Below are 16924 nucleotides of genomic sequence, written 5' to 3' on the forward strand. Positions count from 1 at the left end.
AAGACGACCAATATGAGGCTGGATTGATTTGTGGTTTACTTCAATTTTTGAATTTCCCGTTTGCTGTTTCATGCATGGACCTTTTCTTTTATTCATCCACGGGATGTGGGCGTCGCTTGCAATGCCAGCATTTGTTGCCCATCTCCAGTTGCCCTTGAGAAAGGTGGTGATGAGCTGCTTTCTTGAAGCGCTGCAGCCCATGTGGTGTAGGTACACCCCGGGTGCTGTTAGGGAGTGAATTCCAAGATTTTGACCCAGGGACAGTGAAGGAACGGCAATATAGTTCCAAGTCGGGATAGTGAGTGTCTTGGAGGGGAACTTGCAGGTGGTGGTGTTCCCATGTGTCTACTGCCCTTGTCCTTCTAGATGGTGGTGTTTGTGGTTTTGGAAGGTGCTATCCAAGGAGAGTTCCTGCAGTGCATCTTGTAGATGATACACACTACTGCCACTGTCCGTCGGTGGTGGAGGGAGTGAATGTTTGTGGATGGAGTGCCAATTAAGCGGGCTGCTTTGTCATCATCCTGATGTGGAACTATATTGCCGTTCCTTCACTGTCGCTGGGTCAAATTCCTGGAACTTCCACCCGAACTGCTTTATCCTGGATGGTGTGAAGCTTCTTGAGTGTTGTTGGAGCTGCACTCATTCAGTCAAGTGGAGAATATTCCATCACACTCCTGACTTGTGCCTTGTAGATGGTGGACAGACTTTGGGGAGTCAGGAGGTGAGTTACTCGCTGCAGGATTCCTAGCCTTTGACCTGCTTTTGCAGCCACAGTATTTTTATGGCTAGTCCAGTTCAGATTCTGGTCAAAGGTAACCTCCCAGGATATTGATAGTAGGGATTCAGCAATGGTAATGCCATTGAATGTCAAGGGGTGATAGTTAGATTCTCTCTTGTTGGAGATGGTCATTGCCTGGCACTTGTGTGGCATGAATGTTACTTGCCACTTATCATCCCAAGCCTAGATATTGTCCAGGCCTTGCTGCATTTGGACATGGACTGCTTCATTATCTGATGGTGCTGAACATTGTGCAAAGATCAGCGAACATCCCCACTTCTGACCTTATGATGGAAGGAAGATCATTGATGAAGCAACTGAAGATAGTTTGGCCTAGGAGACTACGCTGAGGAGCTCCTGCAGTAATGTCCTGGAACTGAGATGATTGACCTCCAGCAACCACAGCCATCATCTTTTGTGCTAGGTATGGCTTCAACCAGTGGAGCGTTTTCTCCTTGATTCCCATTGACTCCAGTTTTGCTAGGGCTCCTTGATGCCACACTCGGTCAGATGCAGCCTTGATGTCGAGGGCAGTCACTCTCACTACCTCTCACCTCAGGAGTTCAGCTCTTTTGTCCGCATTTGAGCCAAAGCTGTAATGAGGTCAGGAGCTGAGTGGCCCTGATGGAACCCAAACAGTGCGTCAGTGAGCAGGTTATTGCTAAACAAATGCCACTTGATAGCACTGTTGAGTAGCCCTTCTATCACTTTACTGATGATCAAAACTAGACTGATGTGTTGGTAATTGGCTGGTTGGATTTGTCCTGCTTTTCATGGACAGGACATACCTGGGCAATTTTCCACATTACTTGGGTAAATGTCAGTGTTGTAGCTGCACTGGAATAGCTTGGTTGGTGGCATGGCAAGTTCTGACGCACAAATCTTCAGTGCTATTGTCAGGCCTCATAGCCTTTGCAGTATCCAGTGCCTTCAGTGATTTCTTGATCATATGTGGAGTGAATTGAATTGGCTGAAGGCTGGCATCTTTGATGCTGGGGATCTCAGGAGGAGGCCAAGATGGACCACTCACTTGGCCCTTCTGCCTGAAGATTGTTACAAATGCTTCAGCCTTATCTTTTGCACTGATGTGCTGGGTTCCCCCATCGTTGAGGATGGGGATATTTGTGGAGCCGCCTCCTCCAGTGAATTGTTTAATTGTCCACCACCATTCATGACTGGACTGCAGAGCTTAGACCTGATCCGTTGGCTGTAGAATCGCTTATCTTTGTCTATCACTTGTTGCCTCTGCTATTTGGCATTCAAGTCAGCCTGTAGCTTCACCAGGTTGACACCTCATTTTAGGTGTGCCTGGTGCTGCTCCTGGCATGCCCTCCTGCACTCTTTGTTGAACTAGAGTTGATCCCTTGGCTTGGTGATACTGGTAGAGTGGGGAACATGGTGAGCTATGAGGTTACAGATTGTGTTTGAATGCAATTCTGCTGCTGCTGATGGCTCACAGTGCCTCATGGTTGCCCAGTCTTGAGTTGCAGGACTGTTCGAAATCTATCCCATTTAGCACAGTGGTAGTGCTACACAACACGATGGAGAGTATCCTCAATGTGAAGACAGGACTTGGTCTCCACAAGGACTGTGCGGTGTAACATGGACAGATGCATCTGTGGCAGGCAGATTGGTGAGGATGAGGTCAAGTATGTTTTTCCCTATTGTTGATTCCCTCACCACCTGCCGCAGACCCAGTCTAGCAGCTATGTCCTTCAGGACTCAGCCAGCTCAGTCTCTACTGGTGGTACCAAGCCGCTGACGGACATTGAAGTCCCCCACCTAGAGTACATTCTGCGCCCTTGCCACCCTCAGTACTTGTTCCAAGTGGTGCTCAACATGGAGGAGCACTGACTTATCAGCTGAGGGGGAGTGGTGCATGGTAATCAGCAGTCGGTCTCCTTGCCCATGTTTGACCTGGTGTCATGGTGGTTGTTGAGGACTCCCAGGGCAACTTCCTCCTGACTTATAGCACTGTGCCACCACCACTTCTGGCTCTGTCCTGCTGGTGGAACAGGACATAGCCAGGGATGGTGATGGTGGTGCCTGGGACATTATCTATAAGGTATATTTCTGTGAGTATGACTATGTCGAGCTGTTGCTTGACTAGCCGGTGAGACAGCTCTCCCAATTTTGGCACAAGCCCCCATATGTTACTTTGTAGTTTGCAGGGTCGACAGGGCTGGGATTGCCATTTCTGGTGCCTAGGTTGATGCCAGGTGGCCAGTCCGGTTTCATTCCTTTTTATTGACTTTTTAATGGTATGATACAATTGAGTGAACATACAAAATAGGAGCAGATGTAGGCCAACTGGAACCCTCAAGCCTGCTCCACCGTTCAATAAGATCATGGCTGATCTCTTTGTGTTTCAAGTTCTACATTCTTATTTACCCCCGATAACCTTAGATTCTTGTTAGGCAAGGGAATCAATCTACCTCTGCCTTAAAAATAGCCAATGACCCTGCCTCCACTGCCTTCTGAGGCAGAGTTCCAAAGTCGCAAGACCCTCAGAAAACATTTCTCCCCATCTCTGTCCTACAAGGGCGACACCTAATTTTAAAGCAGTGCCCCCTAGTTCTGGACTCACCCACAAGAGGAAACATCCTTTCCACATCCACCTTGTCAAGACTATTCATGATCTTATATACTTCAATCAAGTCAGCCCCTTACTCTTCTAAACTCCAGTGGAGCCTGTCCAACCTATCCTCATAAGACGCCCAAGTAGCTCGTTAGGCCATTTCAGAGGGCATTTAAGAGTCAAACACATTGCTGTGGATCTGGAGTTACATGTAGGCCAGACCAGACCAGGTAAGGACAGCAAATCTCCCTCCCTAAAGGGCATTAGTGAACCAGATGGGTTTTTACAACAGTCAACAGTGGTTTCATGGTCATCATTAGACTTTTAATTCCATATTTTTATTGAATTCAAATTCCACCATCTGCCGTAGTGAGATTCCAACCTGGGTCCCCAGATCATTACCCCGGGTCCCCAGATCATTACCCTGTCTCCCCAGATCATTACCCTGGGTCTCCAGATTACTAGTCCAGTGACAATGCCACTGCACCAGCACCTCCCCTCCCCTCCTCCTGTGGTTAAAAAAATGGGAATTGTGTGCTTCTTATGTCATACTTGGTAGAACATTTGCTTCCATAAAGTGCAGTGTCAGCTTTGCCTTTGTGGTGGAGCATACTGGTGGTGTAGACAAAACTTGTGAAAAGCAGTGGTGTTGGCTGATCAAATAGCTTCACTGTGACGCAAGGCCTGCTTAGTTAAAATTTAAAATTATTACCTTAATTGTGCAATGATTGTTTTCAAGTTCTGTGATCTGATAAAAGTCAAAATTATGCTCAAGCTTTATGATCATGAAGCAATTACCATTTAGTTCGGTTCAGTAAATATTATTTGGTAACTCATTGTCTTTTTATTCATAACAGGACATCAGTAGGCCAAATTCACCATCTGAAGGAGAGAGTTCTGACAGCCGCAGTGTTAATGATGAAGGAAGCAGTGATCCAAAGGATATTGACCAGGACAATCGCAGCACATCACCAAGTATACCAAGCCCAAGGGACAATGAGAGTGATTCTGATTCCTCTGCACAGCAACAAGTATTACAGTCTCAGCCTCCAGTACATCAGAGCCCATGTGCCTCTTTGCCATTAGTACCACTGGAGCCACCACAAATGCCCCCTCCGGCATCTTCCTGTGCTGTATCAGTTTCTCAACAATTGTCCCCTGTTTCACAACCTCGAAGTCAGACACCACCTCATCCACTGATGCAGCCTGCACCACAGCTTCATCCCCAGAGACTAACGTCGCCACACCCTCCAATTCAACAACAGCTACAACCTCAATCACAGCCTCTTCCCCAGACACAGCCTCAGCTTCATGCTCAGGTGCAACCATTGCCTCACTCTCTGCAAAGTCAGGCTCACATACAGCATCAACTGCAAGGTCCACCATTCTCCATCAATCCTCAGCCTCCTCAGCCTCAGATACAGCAGGCTTCTGCTCAGGCATCAGCAGTGACACACCCACAGCAACACACTCCTACACAAGTGCAAGCACAGCCTCCACCACCTCCCCAAGCACAACCGCAGTCACAGCCTCCAAGAGAGCAGCCTTTGCCACCTGCTCCAGTGACTATGCCTCATATTAAGCCACCACCCACTACACCAATTACTCCTGTTTCTAACCCACAGTCACATAAGCCGCCAACTCACCTTGCAGGACCTCCTCCGTTCCCACAAATGCCTTCAAATCTACCGCCTCCTCCAGCTTTAAAACCATTGAGCTCCCTGTCCACCCATCACACTCCCTCTGTTCATCCACCTCCATTGCAGTTAATGCCTCAAACTCAACAGATTCAGCCTCCTCCTGCTCAACCCCCAGTATTAACCCAAGCTCAGAGCCTCCCAGCCACTACAACTCATCCTCAAGCAGTATCTCACCAAGTTCCTTCACAGCCACCGTATGCCCAGCATTCTTTCATCCCATCGGGGGCTCCTACTGTTGCACCTTCATCGGCATCCGCCACGTCCAGTGTTGCACCCATCTCTACCATTCAGCCTACAGCTTCCATTGTTACATCTATGTGTTCCGCTGGAAGCATTACAAACACTGCTCCTGCCACGATGACTAGCATTCAGATTAAAGAGGAAATCCAGGATGAGCCAGAGGAACCAGATAGTCCACCACCATCTCCAAACAGGAGTCCATCTCCAGAACCAACAATTGTTAGTGCACCAAGCCATGCCAGTCAGTCAGCCAGGTATCTTTTTTGTATTCTGTAACGCTGGTAGCTTTAGAAGATGAATGCGGACAGCATTTTTTTTTTTTAACATTTCATTGTGGGTGCTGTAATTATTGTTGCAAAAGATTTTGCTGCTCAAAAGCTACTAGCTGCATCATGCAGAATGGAATAAGTGATATATGGTGAAAACAATGTAAGGTTTTGTTTTATTGATGTTGCCATTTCTGTTAATCATTTGTGTTTCATTTTAGGTTCATCAAACATTTGGATCGTGGTTACAATTCCTGTGCTCGATCAGACTTGTACTTTGTACCATTGCAAGGTTCAAAGCTGGCCAAGAAGCGGGAAGAAGTAATAGAAAAGGCCAGGCGTGAAGCTGAGCAGAAGGCCAGAGAAGAGAAAGAGAAAGAAAAGGAAAAAGAAAAGGAGAGGGAGCGAGAACGGGAACGAGAGAGGGAAGCCGAGAGAGCAGCGGTAGGTGCTCCTCATCAGAACAGCTTAATTGTTGTCACTAATAAATGCCTTTGGTAATCCAGGAGAAACCACTTTACCCAGAGAGCGGATAGAATATGAACTTGCTACCACAGGGAGCAGTTGAGGTGAATAACATTAATGCGTTTAAGGAGTAACTAGATAAATGCATGAGGGAGAAAAGAATCAAAGGTTATGTTGTTGGGTTTAGATGAAGAGGAATAGAAAGAGCATTAACATCAACATAGACCTGCTGGGCCAAATGGCCTCTTTCTGTGCTATACTATGTAATTCTATATACCAACACTGATAGTGTAAGATATTACAGTGTGGCACTATTACAATTGTGCTACTATTAAATGTTAAATAGATTTTCAGAAGCTGCAGGCAATACCCAGAAGAGGAAGGAACTTGGGCAGTGATTCTCCCTGGCCACTGGTCAGGCATTTTCTACCAAATCTGCCCTGGTAAAGACCGAGCAACAGATAGTCTGTCCTGACAATTTACCTGGGAAATGATTGGCAGGTGAATCTAATGGAAAGTAGGAAAAACCATTTATAAAAAGGAGAGAGGCAGAAACTTAAACGGCTAATTTCTCCCACTAGCTACCTGAATATCTGTTTTATGTTGCACTAGCTTATTTTGACAGTATACAAGCCAGGAAATGACATGTGACATTATATAAGCTGACCCACTTACTAATGAAGAAACGGGCTGGAAAAGATTAGCTGTAATAAACCTATTCCAGTACAGTTCTGCATATTTCAAAAAAATATAACCCAAAACTCTAAATTGAGTCACGGAAGCCTGCTTACACGCACAGTTGGTGTTCAGCAAGCTTTGAGCCATGTAGAAATATTGAAGAATACCATCTATGACTCTCTGGCTCTATATCATCCAAAATAATAAATCAAATGTTGGCAATTAATCAGAAGTGGTCCATGTTGTAAAATCATGCATGTTAAATCTCTATGAATAAAAGGGGGAAAAAAATGGAAAAAAGGCAAGTGGGAAAAATCATCAGAAATGCCAGGATAGAGAGGGAGTTAAGCTTGGATGAATTACCAGAAAATCGTTTGCCAGATTTTCCTCTCTGGATGCTTGTACCCCGGAGGATGTGCTATGAGACCGTGCAGAAGTCCCAACGCAGAGGCTCCACGGGAATTGCCCGGGGAAGTTTCAACCTCCAGACCCTCCATAAAAGTCTCTGACTCTGAGTTAGAGTTGGAGACTTTGCAGGATTCCGACTCAGTTACCTGGATAGATAGACAAGAAAAAAATGAGCCTAATTCCTGGGAAACGATACCACTGACCAACTCCCCGCTTCCAATTCCTTGGCCCCCCCACCGACCCTCCGCCTTTGGCCCCACTAACCCTCCACCTTGGTCCCCCCCGGCCCTCCGCCTTTCCCCCTCCCGGCCCTCCGCCTTGCCCCCCCCCGGCCCTCCGCCTTGCCCCCTCCGCCTTGCCCCCCACCGACCCTCCGCCTTTGGCCCCACTAACCCTCCACCTTGGTCCCCCCCCACCTCCCGGCCCTCCGCCTTGCCCCCCCACCCCGACCCTCCACCTTGCCCCCTCCCGGCCCTCCGCCTTGCCCCCTCCGCCTTGCCCGACCCTCCGCCTTGCCCCCTCCGCCTTGCCCCCCCCCGACCCTCCGCCTTGCCCCCCCCCGACCCTCCGCCTTGCCCCCCCTGACCCTCCGCCTTGCCCCCCCTGACCCTCCGCCTTGCCCCCCCCGACCCTCCGCCTTGCCCCCCCCGACCCTCCGCCTTGCCCCCCCCGACCCTCCGCCTTGCCCCCCCCGACCCTCCGCCTTGCCCCCCCCGACCCTCCGCCTTGCCCCCCCGACCCTCCGCCTTGCCCCCCCCCGACCCTCCGCCTTGCCCCCCCCTCCGCCTTGCCCCCCCCGACCCTCCGCCTTGCCCCCCCCCCGACTCTCCGCCTTGCCCCCCCCCGACCCTCCGCCTTTCCCCCCCCCGACCCTCCGCCTTGCCCCCCCGACCCTCCGCCTTGCCACCTGTCACCCTGCCCACCTACCCCTCTGCCACCCTATGCACCCTACTCTCTTACCTCACTCACATTCAGTTACTAACACAGTGAGAAGCTACTTAAATGTCTCAAAGCTTTTCACTGTTAGTGAATGAAGACTGAGCAAAATATGGCAATTAGTGCTGTAAAAAGGGTTTTGTTTTTTTTTCTCTGCTTTATAACTTGTTCCCTTTCCTTTAACAGAAAGCATCTAGCTCTTCCCATGAGGGGCGCATGGCAGAATCTCAACTTGTTGGACCAGGTCATTTAAGGCCTTCATTTGAGCCACCAGCCACTACCATTGCAGCTGTTCCTCCATACATTGGACCAGATACTCCAGCACTACGGACTCTCAGTGAATACGCAAGACCACATGTCATGTCTCCAACCAACCGCAACCATCCATTCTTTGTTCCATTAAACGCCTCTGATCCAATCTTGGCTTACCATATGCCGAGCCTCTACAGTGCTGACCCTGCAATGAGAGAGCGAGAATTACGTGAAAGGGAGATTCGGGAGAGAGAGATTCGTGAAAGGGAGTTCCGCGAAAGGATGAAGCCAGGCTTTGAGGTTAAGCCACCTGAACTCGATGGTCTGCACCCAGCTGCTAATCCTATGGATCCATTTGCTAGGCATGGTGCATTAACAATCCAACCAGCAGCTGGAGCTCATCCATTCCCTCCTTTCCACCATGGATTAAATCCACTAGAAAGGGAAAGACTTGCACTTGCAGGCCCTCAGCTGCGGCCTGAAATGTCTTACGCTGATAGACTGGCAGCAGAACGAATACATGCTGAACGCATGGCATCACTTGCAAATGACCCACTTACAAGACTACAGATGTTCAATGTGACGCCACATCACCACCAGCATTCACACATACATTCACACTTACACCTACATCAGCAAGATCCATTACATCAAGGTGAGTAGAGTGGATTTTGATCATTAACAGCCAAAAATGTTGTTGGCCATATGTCACCTTGCTCGTGTACTTCTCTGTGTGTTAAAATATGTAGAGGTATGATACAGTGCTGGTGAATGAATACAACTAGAATGCTTCTTGATATCACATCTTCAGTGCAGCAATTTTATAGCTACCTTGCTGACAAAGAATGCATGGGAGTGCGCTTGCTTTATGATGGTGCGAATCTTAAATACAGGGAGGTCGAGTTTCAGCTTTGGTTACAATCAGGAAATCATGGCCAAATTGTGCTCGAAATGGCACTGATTTAGTTATAATTCAGGTTTCCGCTAAAAATAATTTGCATAATTACAAATGCAAGATCATCTATGAACCAGGGTAATCGTGCAGTGAAATGGAATGCAATTTTTTACCCTTCTAAACATATTCGCTGATGTATTTGAGTGGTAATCTGATTCACTTTTATTAATACAGCTGAAAATGCGTTTATCACCAAAAATAAGCATTTTAACCCAGTTCTCCATCTGTGAGTAACCTGATTTACAATCACTGAAAAGCACTTTATAAAACTATTTACTTCTTTCATTCGTCGCTTTCTTAGTAAATTAAGTATTTATTGATCTGAAAAAGTTTCAAAACCTACCTACTAGTACCTGTACGCCTAAGAAAATTAATGAATTTGAAGATCATTCCTCAACCAACACAATTATCAGAATCTTCCAATATTGATCTGGGAATGTGGCCAGTTTTGTGGGCAGGGCCTGATCCAGGCATGGAAGATCTCAAAAACTTGACTGTAAATCACTCATGCATAACACACCCTGAACTTTTGCACTGATTTGACCCATTCCACCCAGAGTGCGCTGATAATACTGGCATAAAGAAGCAGAAGATCTACTCTGGTATTTTACAAGCAAGGGTCTACCATATAATATATTTTTGCATCATTACCTTTTACTTCACTAATATTAAAATTTCAAAACATAAGCCACACAAATGAACGGAATTTTAAGTGTGGCCTTCTCTATCAATGAAAAGATTGTTTAAAAAAAAGCAATCATTGTGATACCAAATGTGATATGCAAGGCATTGGAATAAGGTTGAAAAGCATTCCGTCACCAATTGTGTGTTGATGCACTTTTACGTAGTAAATTACTTGTACATTTTATAGAATCACAAGTAGCTGGGATGAATTAAAATTGTGTGAATGGTTCTGAACCCACATTACTCCCGGCGATACAATTTCAAAACAAGTGGAGGAACCCCTTTGCATCTCTAACTTAGTATTTACTGCAACCTGAGTCTGTTCACTTTCTTCTTTGTTTCCCTTAACTGAAAATGCACAGTGAGGGCACTCAACAGGTGAAAGTCAACGGTTATGGAGTATTAAAAGCACTATCGGCAGCCAATGTTGAAGATGTCACATTAAAAGAAATGTTGAACATTCTGAAATGATTGTGGTTTGCACCTATATCTTTGAAAAAATGTAGGTGTGTGAAGTGCTAACATATTAAAATGGTAAATTTTCACATTCAAATATACCAACAATGAATAGGTTTCCTGATTTCAGAAAATCCTCCCAGAGCTCAGGGATGAACTTCCGTGGCTTTAAAATGCAGGGCAGAATTATACCCACTGGCCGCAATGGCGGCTTTTCGCACCGTATCATCCCAAACCCGCCGCATTAAATTATGCATTCCCGGGATACATGCCATTTCGATGGCGGGCAGCCTGCCATGCCGCCACCCCACCGCTTCATCACACCAGGCACCACATTTAAAGCACAGCCGCGCTCATTGCTTCCAGCCCAGGACTGCAGCAAAGAAGACATGGTCCCAAAAGGCAAGAAGACCGCAGCCCTTGAGCGCCTTTTGGACGCTGTGGAGGCCCCGCTGTGATGTCCTCTACCCCCACTCTGGCCACAGGAGGAGCAGCTATATTACCACTCCGGCGATGGCAGTGGTGATCAGTGCCAATGCTGCACAGAAGAGGTTGACCATCCAATGCAGTTAGAGGATGAATGCTCTCATCCGTGCAGCCAGGGTATGGCAACCATCTCATCACTCTAAACTCTCACACACAAGCCCATCACACGTTCATTGGCATCTCACTCACTGCCAGCTCGAGGGACATCACCACCCATTCTCACACACATATCCTCCCATTCTCACACACATATCCTCCCATTCTCACACACATACCCTCACTTGTGCATCTGGCCTTATCTCCCCTGGAGACTGCCTCCTCAACCCTCACCATCTTGAGGCCACTTGCACAGATCAACATGTGCCCCCCACACACACCCTGGGATAGCCCCCTTCCCCAGGACAGCTCTCACCCTGCAGCCTCTTCCCTTGCCTGAGACCACTTCTCCCCCTTCCCCAAGCAAGACTTTGCCCTGCAGCCATTAAAAGCCACCCACATACAGCTGATCTGGTAGGTAGGGACCTACCCATGAGCCCCACTAAAAGTAATGACATGCCGTCTCTGAAGCCTGGCGCTGATGACTGCGAGTGCTGCCCGAAGCAAGGTAGGCAAACAAACCTTGAAGTCCCGAGCAAAGTGCAGCCCGCCAGGTGCACGCCGCTTATATGCTGTTGTGAAACACGCCGGCATGTTTTCCCACAGATGTGGGCGGACAATTCAGCAAGGGGGACAATTCCGGCAGGCTGGCATGATAATGATATGCTGATATATTACAATGAGGCTCCCAACATCCGATGGCGGGGAATGCAACCCACCATCGGTGATAGAGCAGACGATCGCAAACTGGTTTCACGACGTTGTGAAACCGATTTTTGGCCTTCTCACCATATTGTCCATGCCACCAAACATGCCCGACGCCAGTGGGCACAGAAAATCCCGGCCTCAGTATTTTGTTCCCTCGGCAACTCACGTTGACTACCGTTTATCATTGGATTCTAGCACTTAAATGCCATTTCTTTTAAAACCTCGGCTGAAAAATTTTGTTTAAAAACCGGCTTTTTTAAAAAATAAAATTGGGATGATTATTGAATTTGTAGAACGGCAGAGGAAGGCACTTGCCTTTGTGTTGAGTGCACCTTCTCGACTCCCACTCACAGGAATTGCTTAGCTAAAGCCTCACAGTTGCAGAGCGTGGGAGGAAATCTCAAGAAGGCACATTCAACACTTAGGTAAGTGTCTCAGTACACCATTAAAAAATCAGCGTGTTATTTCACAGTCTCATTAATCAGTGAAAATTGCTGAAGTGCACAGGCTAATATGAAATGTGATGAAATCATGGATTCAACGCAGAAGTTTAAATATTGCTGATTTAGCTACAAATACGGGCAAGACAGGTCATTTGGTTGCCAGAAAATCCAAACTGATAAAAGGCAAACGTAATACGTGTGTCATTATTGGACCTCGCTCAGTCTTGGAGAAACAGAATAGAGAAACGTGGGGTAGACTTATCTCATCTTTGTTACCTTGAAACTTGAACTAAGCAGTTCCAGCTCTTATACTTTTAACTGGAATCTAACCTTTAACACCTGATTCCTCGCATTTCTTAACTAGCATCAGTCTGCCTGGACTTCTGTCTACTTTCCTGCTAAATTGAAAATCACAGAATGGCTTTGGTGGCATTCCATAGTCATGCCAGTCAGCCGCCTTTAGCATAGTTCTAAATGAACCAGGAACCCTACTTCATTATAATACCAATAGATTCTTCAAACTTTTCCAGTACCCCAAGTCAGCCAATCGTAACTAAATTACTAATTTATTGCTGATTAGGTACACTATGTGCCTATTTGTCAGTCTGTCTGTCTTTGTCAATTTATATATCTATCAATAAATAAATTCATCCATTTATCAGGCATAAGAACAAGAAATAGGAACATGAGTAGACCGTATGACCTGTCGAGCCTGCTCCGTCATTCAGTATAATCATGGCTTATCTTTGGCTTCAACTCCACTTCCCCACCTGTTCCCATCCCTCTTAATTCCATGAGAGACTAAAAATCTGTCTATCTCAGTCTTAAGTATATCCAACAATGGAGCATCCACAACCCTCTGGAGTAGGGAATTCCGAAGATTCACAATGAAGAAATTTCTCAAGCCCTAAATGATCGGTGATGATCTTGTATCTGCTATCCCTCAATCAACGTCACACTAACAGATTATCTGGTCATTATCGCATGGCTGTTTGTGAGAGTTTGCTGTGCGCAAATTGGCTGCCACATTTTCTACACTGACTGCACGACATAAAGTACTTCATTGGCTGTAAAGTGGTTTGAGACTTCTGATGGTTGGGAAATGCACTATATGAATGCAAGTCTTTTCTTTCTTTCCCCTTTCCATTATATAGCCTGCACTTTCACATAAGTGGACATTTTTGTTATTTCAAACTAAGCGCAGGGTAATTACAAATGTATCCATGTGCGTTTCAACTGAGCAACTGTGAATTTAGATGAACAATTTGCTTAGATTTAATTTTGATTTTTTTTCCTATGATTTAGGGGAGAAAAAAATCTGGAGAACTTTCCAGAAATTGTGGTCCCATGCTCTTTGTAAATGCTATGTATTAGCTGTAACAAAAGGGGGCAAAAAAGGAGATAAGTGTGATTAAATGATCACCTCCCTTAAAAAAAAATGACGAAACTTACAAAGAGCACAAGAGGAAGCATTTTATTTGTGATTAAGTTGCTTCAGCCAACACTGGGAAGTTTACAATTACAACAAATTTGTTTCCCCCAGAAACCTTATTGCCAACCAAGGAGTTTTAATATTTTTTGGTGAATACATTAGCACTGAAAATAGAAGACAACTGAATAAATTTCAACTGCAGAATGGCCTGGTGCTTTGTTAGCCTTTTCATTGCATTGCAATTAAATTGGCAGATTTAGATTTCCCACCTGCCTGGGATCCAGGTGACTGATGGAGAGCCCCTGGAAGCAGCTGATTTAACTGCAAAACAAATGCAAGCAGGCAATCAGCCTCTAAAATTGTCCCTCCTGAAATAAGACCAAGGTAATTGCCTCAATTTGGGCTGGTATTTTGGACTCCGACATTACAACAGTTACGAAAATTCAGGAAAGAAATTGCTTAGTGCTGTGATGCCTTGAGGTAATGAAAGGCAATATATAAGTTATTTCTTTCCTACTCCTTAAAAAGTTGCTTCCCCTATGTCTGTACATACAGTAGGAAACCATAATGACATGATTTCAGCACGTTGCAGCTATAAGAAGAGCTTGTAGTATTTTAAATTTTAAAGAATCGAACCAGGAAAGCTTAAAGGAGCACTGGCCGTAGCATTATCATAAAATAATAAACGGGAACATTGAAATGGGCGAAGAGAGATGAAAAAAGCGATTGCTTTTCACAAGAGCAAAAACTGAGATTTTTTGCCAACAGCTTTAATAATGTGGGGATTCCATTCGAGATCAAAGGAGATGGAGAAGCCAAGAATTTTAGTAAAAGTGTTAGGTGTTGGTTAAATTTGCAGAAGACTTGAAGGACCGTGTAGAAAAATTGAAATAAAACAGAATTTCATAGTCCCATCAATTTGTATGTTTGCGATCACGATGAAATGATTCATCCCTTACGCTAGGAAGATTGTAGGCCGTGTGAGGGCATGCAGTTGGAGCAAGTTGATGAATATGTGTGGATCATAAGAAAAAGGTAGCTAGGCTTAGTTGGTGAGGGGAGGAGGTCATTGATATGAAGTAGCAACAGAGTTGGAGTAATGACAGACCTTTGGCGATTCCTTACATTAACAGGAGAAAGGGGATGGCCTATCATTCACAGCATAGAATAATTTGAGAGGAAACGGGAGAGGCATATCCATAGATTTGTTGGAAGGGCATAAAATAACTACTTATTTAGAAGTGCATGGTCAGGTGACAGGGCAGCTTGCTAACCTATTACAGCACTTGCCAGAGATCTATATTTTTAATTTATAAACAGTACCAATAAACAAAGGACATATTCATGGAACCATAGACAATCGCATTATTAAACAAGAACTCGAACCACAGCAGTGCCCTGTAAAGCGTCTCTGATGCTATTTATAAATAGGGTGATCACTTCACACTTCAGTGTCTCATTTTTTGATCAATATTCCGCTTTCAGTAATTAAGTACTCCATGGTCATCCATCTCTTCCTTGGACCATTCTGGTGCCCTTTCATAAAGTTAAAAGTGCCCTGGCACATGACTCAGGCTTTACAGACTCGGGTTTTACAGACTCATTCTAGATCTATCTTTTCTCAAATGCAGTAACATTCCCCAGCACCATCTCCATTCAAGCCTTTGGAACTATGTCTGGGATCCAAATCCAAAGGAAAAAAAACGTGGACTTTCCAAGCTGGAAAGAATTTTACCTAACACATGGAGGGCATTCCAGTTTGAGGCTTCCCGAACTCATGGGGCAGAATCTTCTGGCTGGCATGCGGGTGGTGGAGCCCGCACACCATCGGCTTAAAATGTCACGCGAGCGTCCCGACGTCAGCGCGCGGCATCGCGATATTTCGGTCAGCGGGCACGCTATGCAGCAGGGCGCGCGCCCACCATTAATTAAAGGCCTCGTTAAGGCCCTTAACTTGCCAATCGTCGACGATTTTGAGGGGCCCGTGCGAACTTTGGCTCGGTGCATGGGCCCAACGGGCAGGTGGGTAGGTGATTTTTTTTTTTTAACAAACCTCATCCAGTGGCGGGATGAGGTTTGATAGCGGTTTTTAAAAAGTTTTTGTTTATTTCATTAACATGTCCCATCTCGTGTGACATTTTCACATGAGGGGCACATGTTAATTAATTTTTTATTGTTCTATTTTTTATATTTGCCAGCCTTTCAGCGATCTCCCTGAGGCAACACTTTGCCTAGGGGAGATGTGCGCTCTTTCGCATGCGTGCACGGAAGAATGGACTCTGACAGTTGGGCAATCCCTCCCCACCGCACAGGAAGTGCATAACGCTTCCCGCTGGATGGGCCTTAATTGGCCCGCCCACTTAAAATGGCGGCGGGGCCCATTTCAGCAGCGGCGATTGGCTGCCCACCCGCCACCAAGCCGATGGGGCCTGCCCGCCCGCCCATCAAGGGCAAAATTCTGCCCATGATTCTAGATAAGTGTTTGAATTATTTGATAGTTCTTCAGGTGTAGGTACTTAAGAGGTCGGAGTGATTTTAAAGCTAGAGATTCTTGATAAGCTGCTGGCCATCTTCTCACCTTGCAAGCAGTGTTGAACATTTCTCACCTGGAATATAATATTCAGCTGCTGTCCAAACTGACCTGGAAAGTATGGATCTTGATCTTTTAGAATAAGATCTTTGGCCCAATAATACATTATGGATATTAATTTTATGGCTTTGGATTAAAAATTATTGGTATTATATAGACAAATAAAGGAATATTGATTGTCTCTACTTATTCAGACTTGATTTGGGGAATTGTTAAAATTAAGACACTGTAGACCCTCAGGTCTTTTTCATACCCCAGATTCACAAGTCTAACATTTGCATCTTGTACAGTTCCACTCAAGATATTCCACACCTGGTTTGCTTTTTTAAAGGAAGAGACTCCAATTTATAATGTCAGGTGGAAAAGATTTATTTTAGGATACTAGGACAGTCATTTTTTTTCCGTAGTCATACATTAGGACATTCGAACGCCTTATTTGCAACAGTTTTTGATGAGCGCTCATTAATAGCTCCGCTAGGGTTAACTTGAACAAAGAAAGAACTTGCATTTATATATTGCTTTTCACAGCCAACATGCTTTACAGCGAATGATATATTTTTGAAGTGTAATCAATGTTGCAACTTTGGAGATGCTGCAACCAGTTTGCCCAGATAACGCCCACTTGGTTAGGACCCTATCCATCACCTTAAACATTCACTCCCTCCACCACTGGTGGACCGTGACTGCAATGTGTATCATCTACAAGATGCACTGCAACAACTCGCCAAGGCTGCTTCAACAGCACCTTCCGAATCCATGACCTCTACCACCTA

At 45.6% G+C, this 16924-nt stretch overlaps 1 protein-coding gene across 12 annotated transcripts in view; it reads left to right on the forward strand.

Moving 5' to 3' along the window:
- Positions 1–16924, forward strand: part of rerea (arginine-glutamic acid dipeptide (RE) repeats a) — a 500784-nt gene that overhangs the window by 470782 nt on the left and 13078 nt on the right. For all 12 annotated transcript variants that reach the window (XR_013578875.1, XM_078557838.1, XM_078557840.1 and 9 more), the window contains 3 exons: positions 4214–5550; positions 5784–6006; positions 8236–8956. Coding sequence is in view for 11 of the 12 variants with exons in the window: in XM_078557838.1 (XP_078413964.1) it covers positions 4214–5550; positions 5784–6006; positions 8236–8956 (2281 nt within the window). In the remaining variant the exon portion in view is untranslated. The remainder of the gene's footprint in view (positions 1–4213; positions 5551–5783; positions 6007–8235; positions 8957–16924) is intronic.

Source organism: Cetorhinus maximus, chromosome 15 (assembly GCF_964194155.1).
Source record: "Cetorhinus maximus chromosome 15, sCetMax3.hap1.1, whole genome shotgun sequence".
NCBI lineage: Eukaryota > Metazoa > Chordata > Chondrichthyes > Lamniformes > Cetorhinidae > Cetorhinus > Cetorhinus maximus.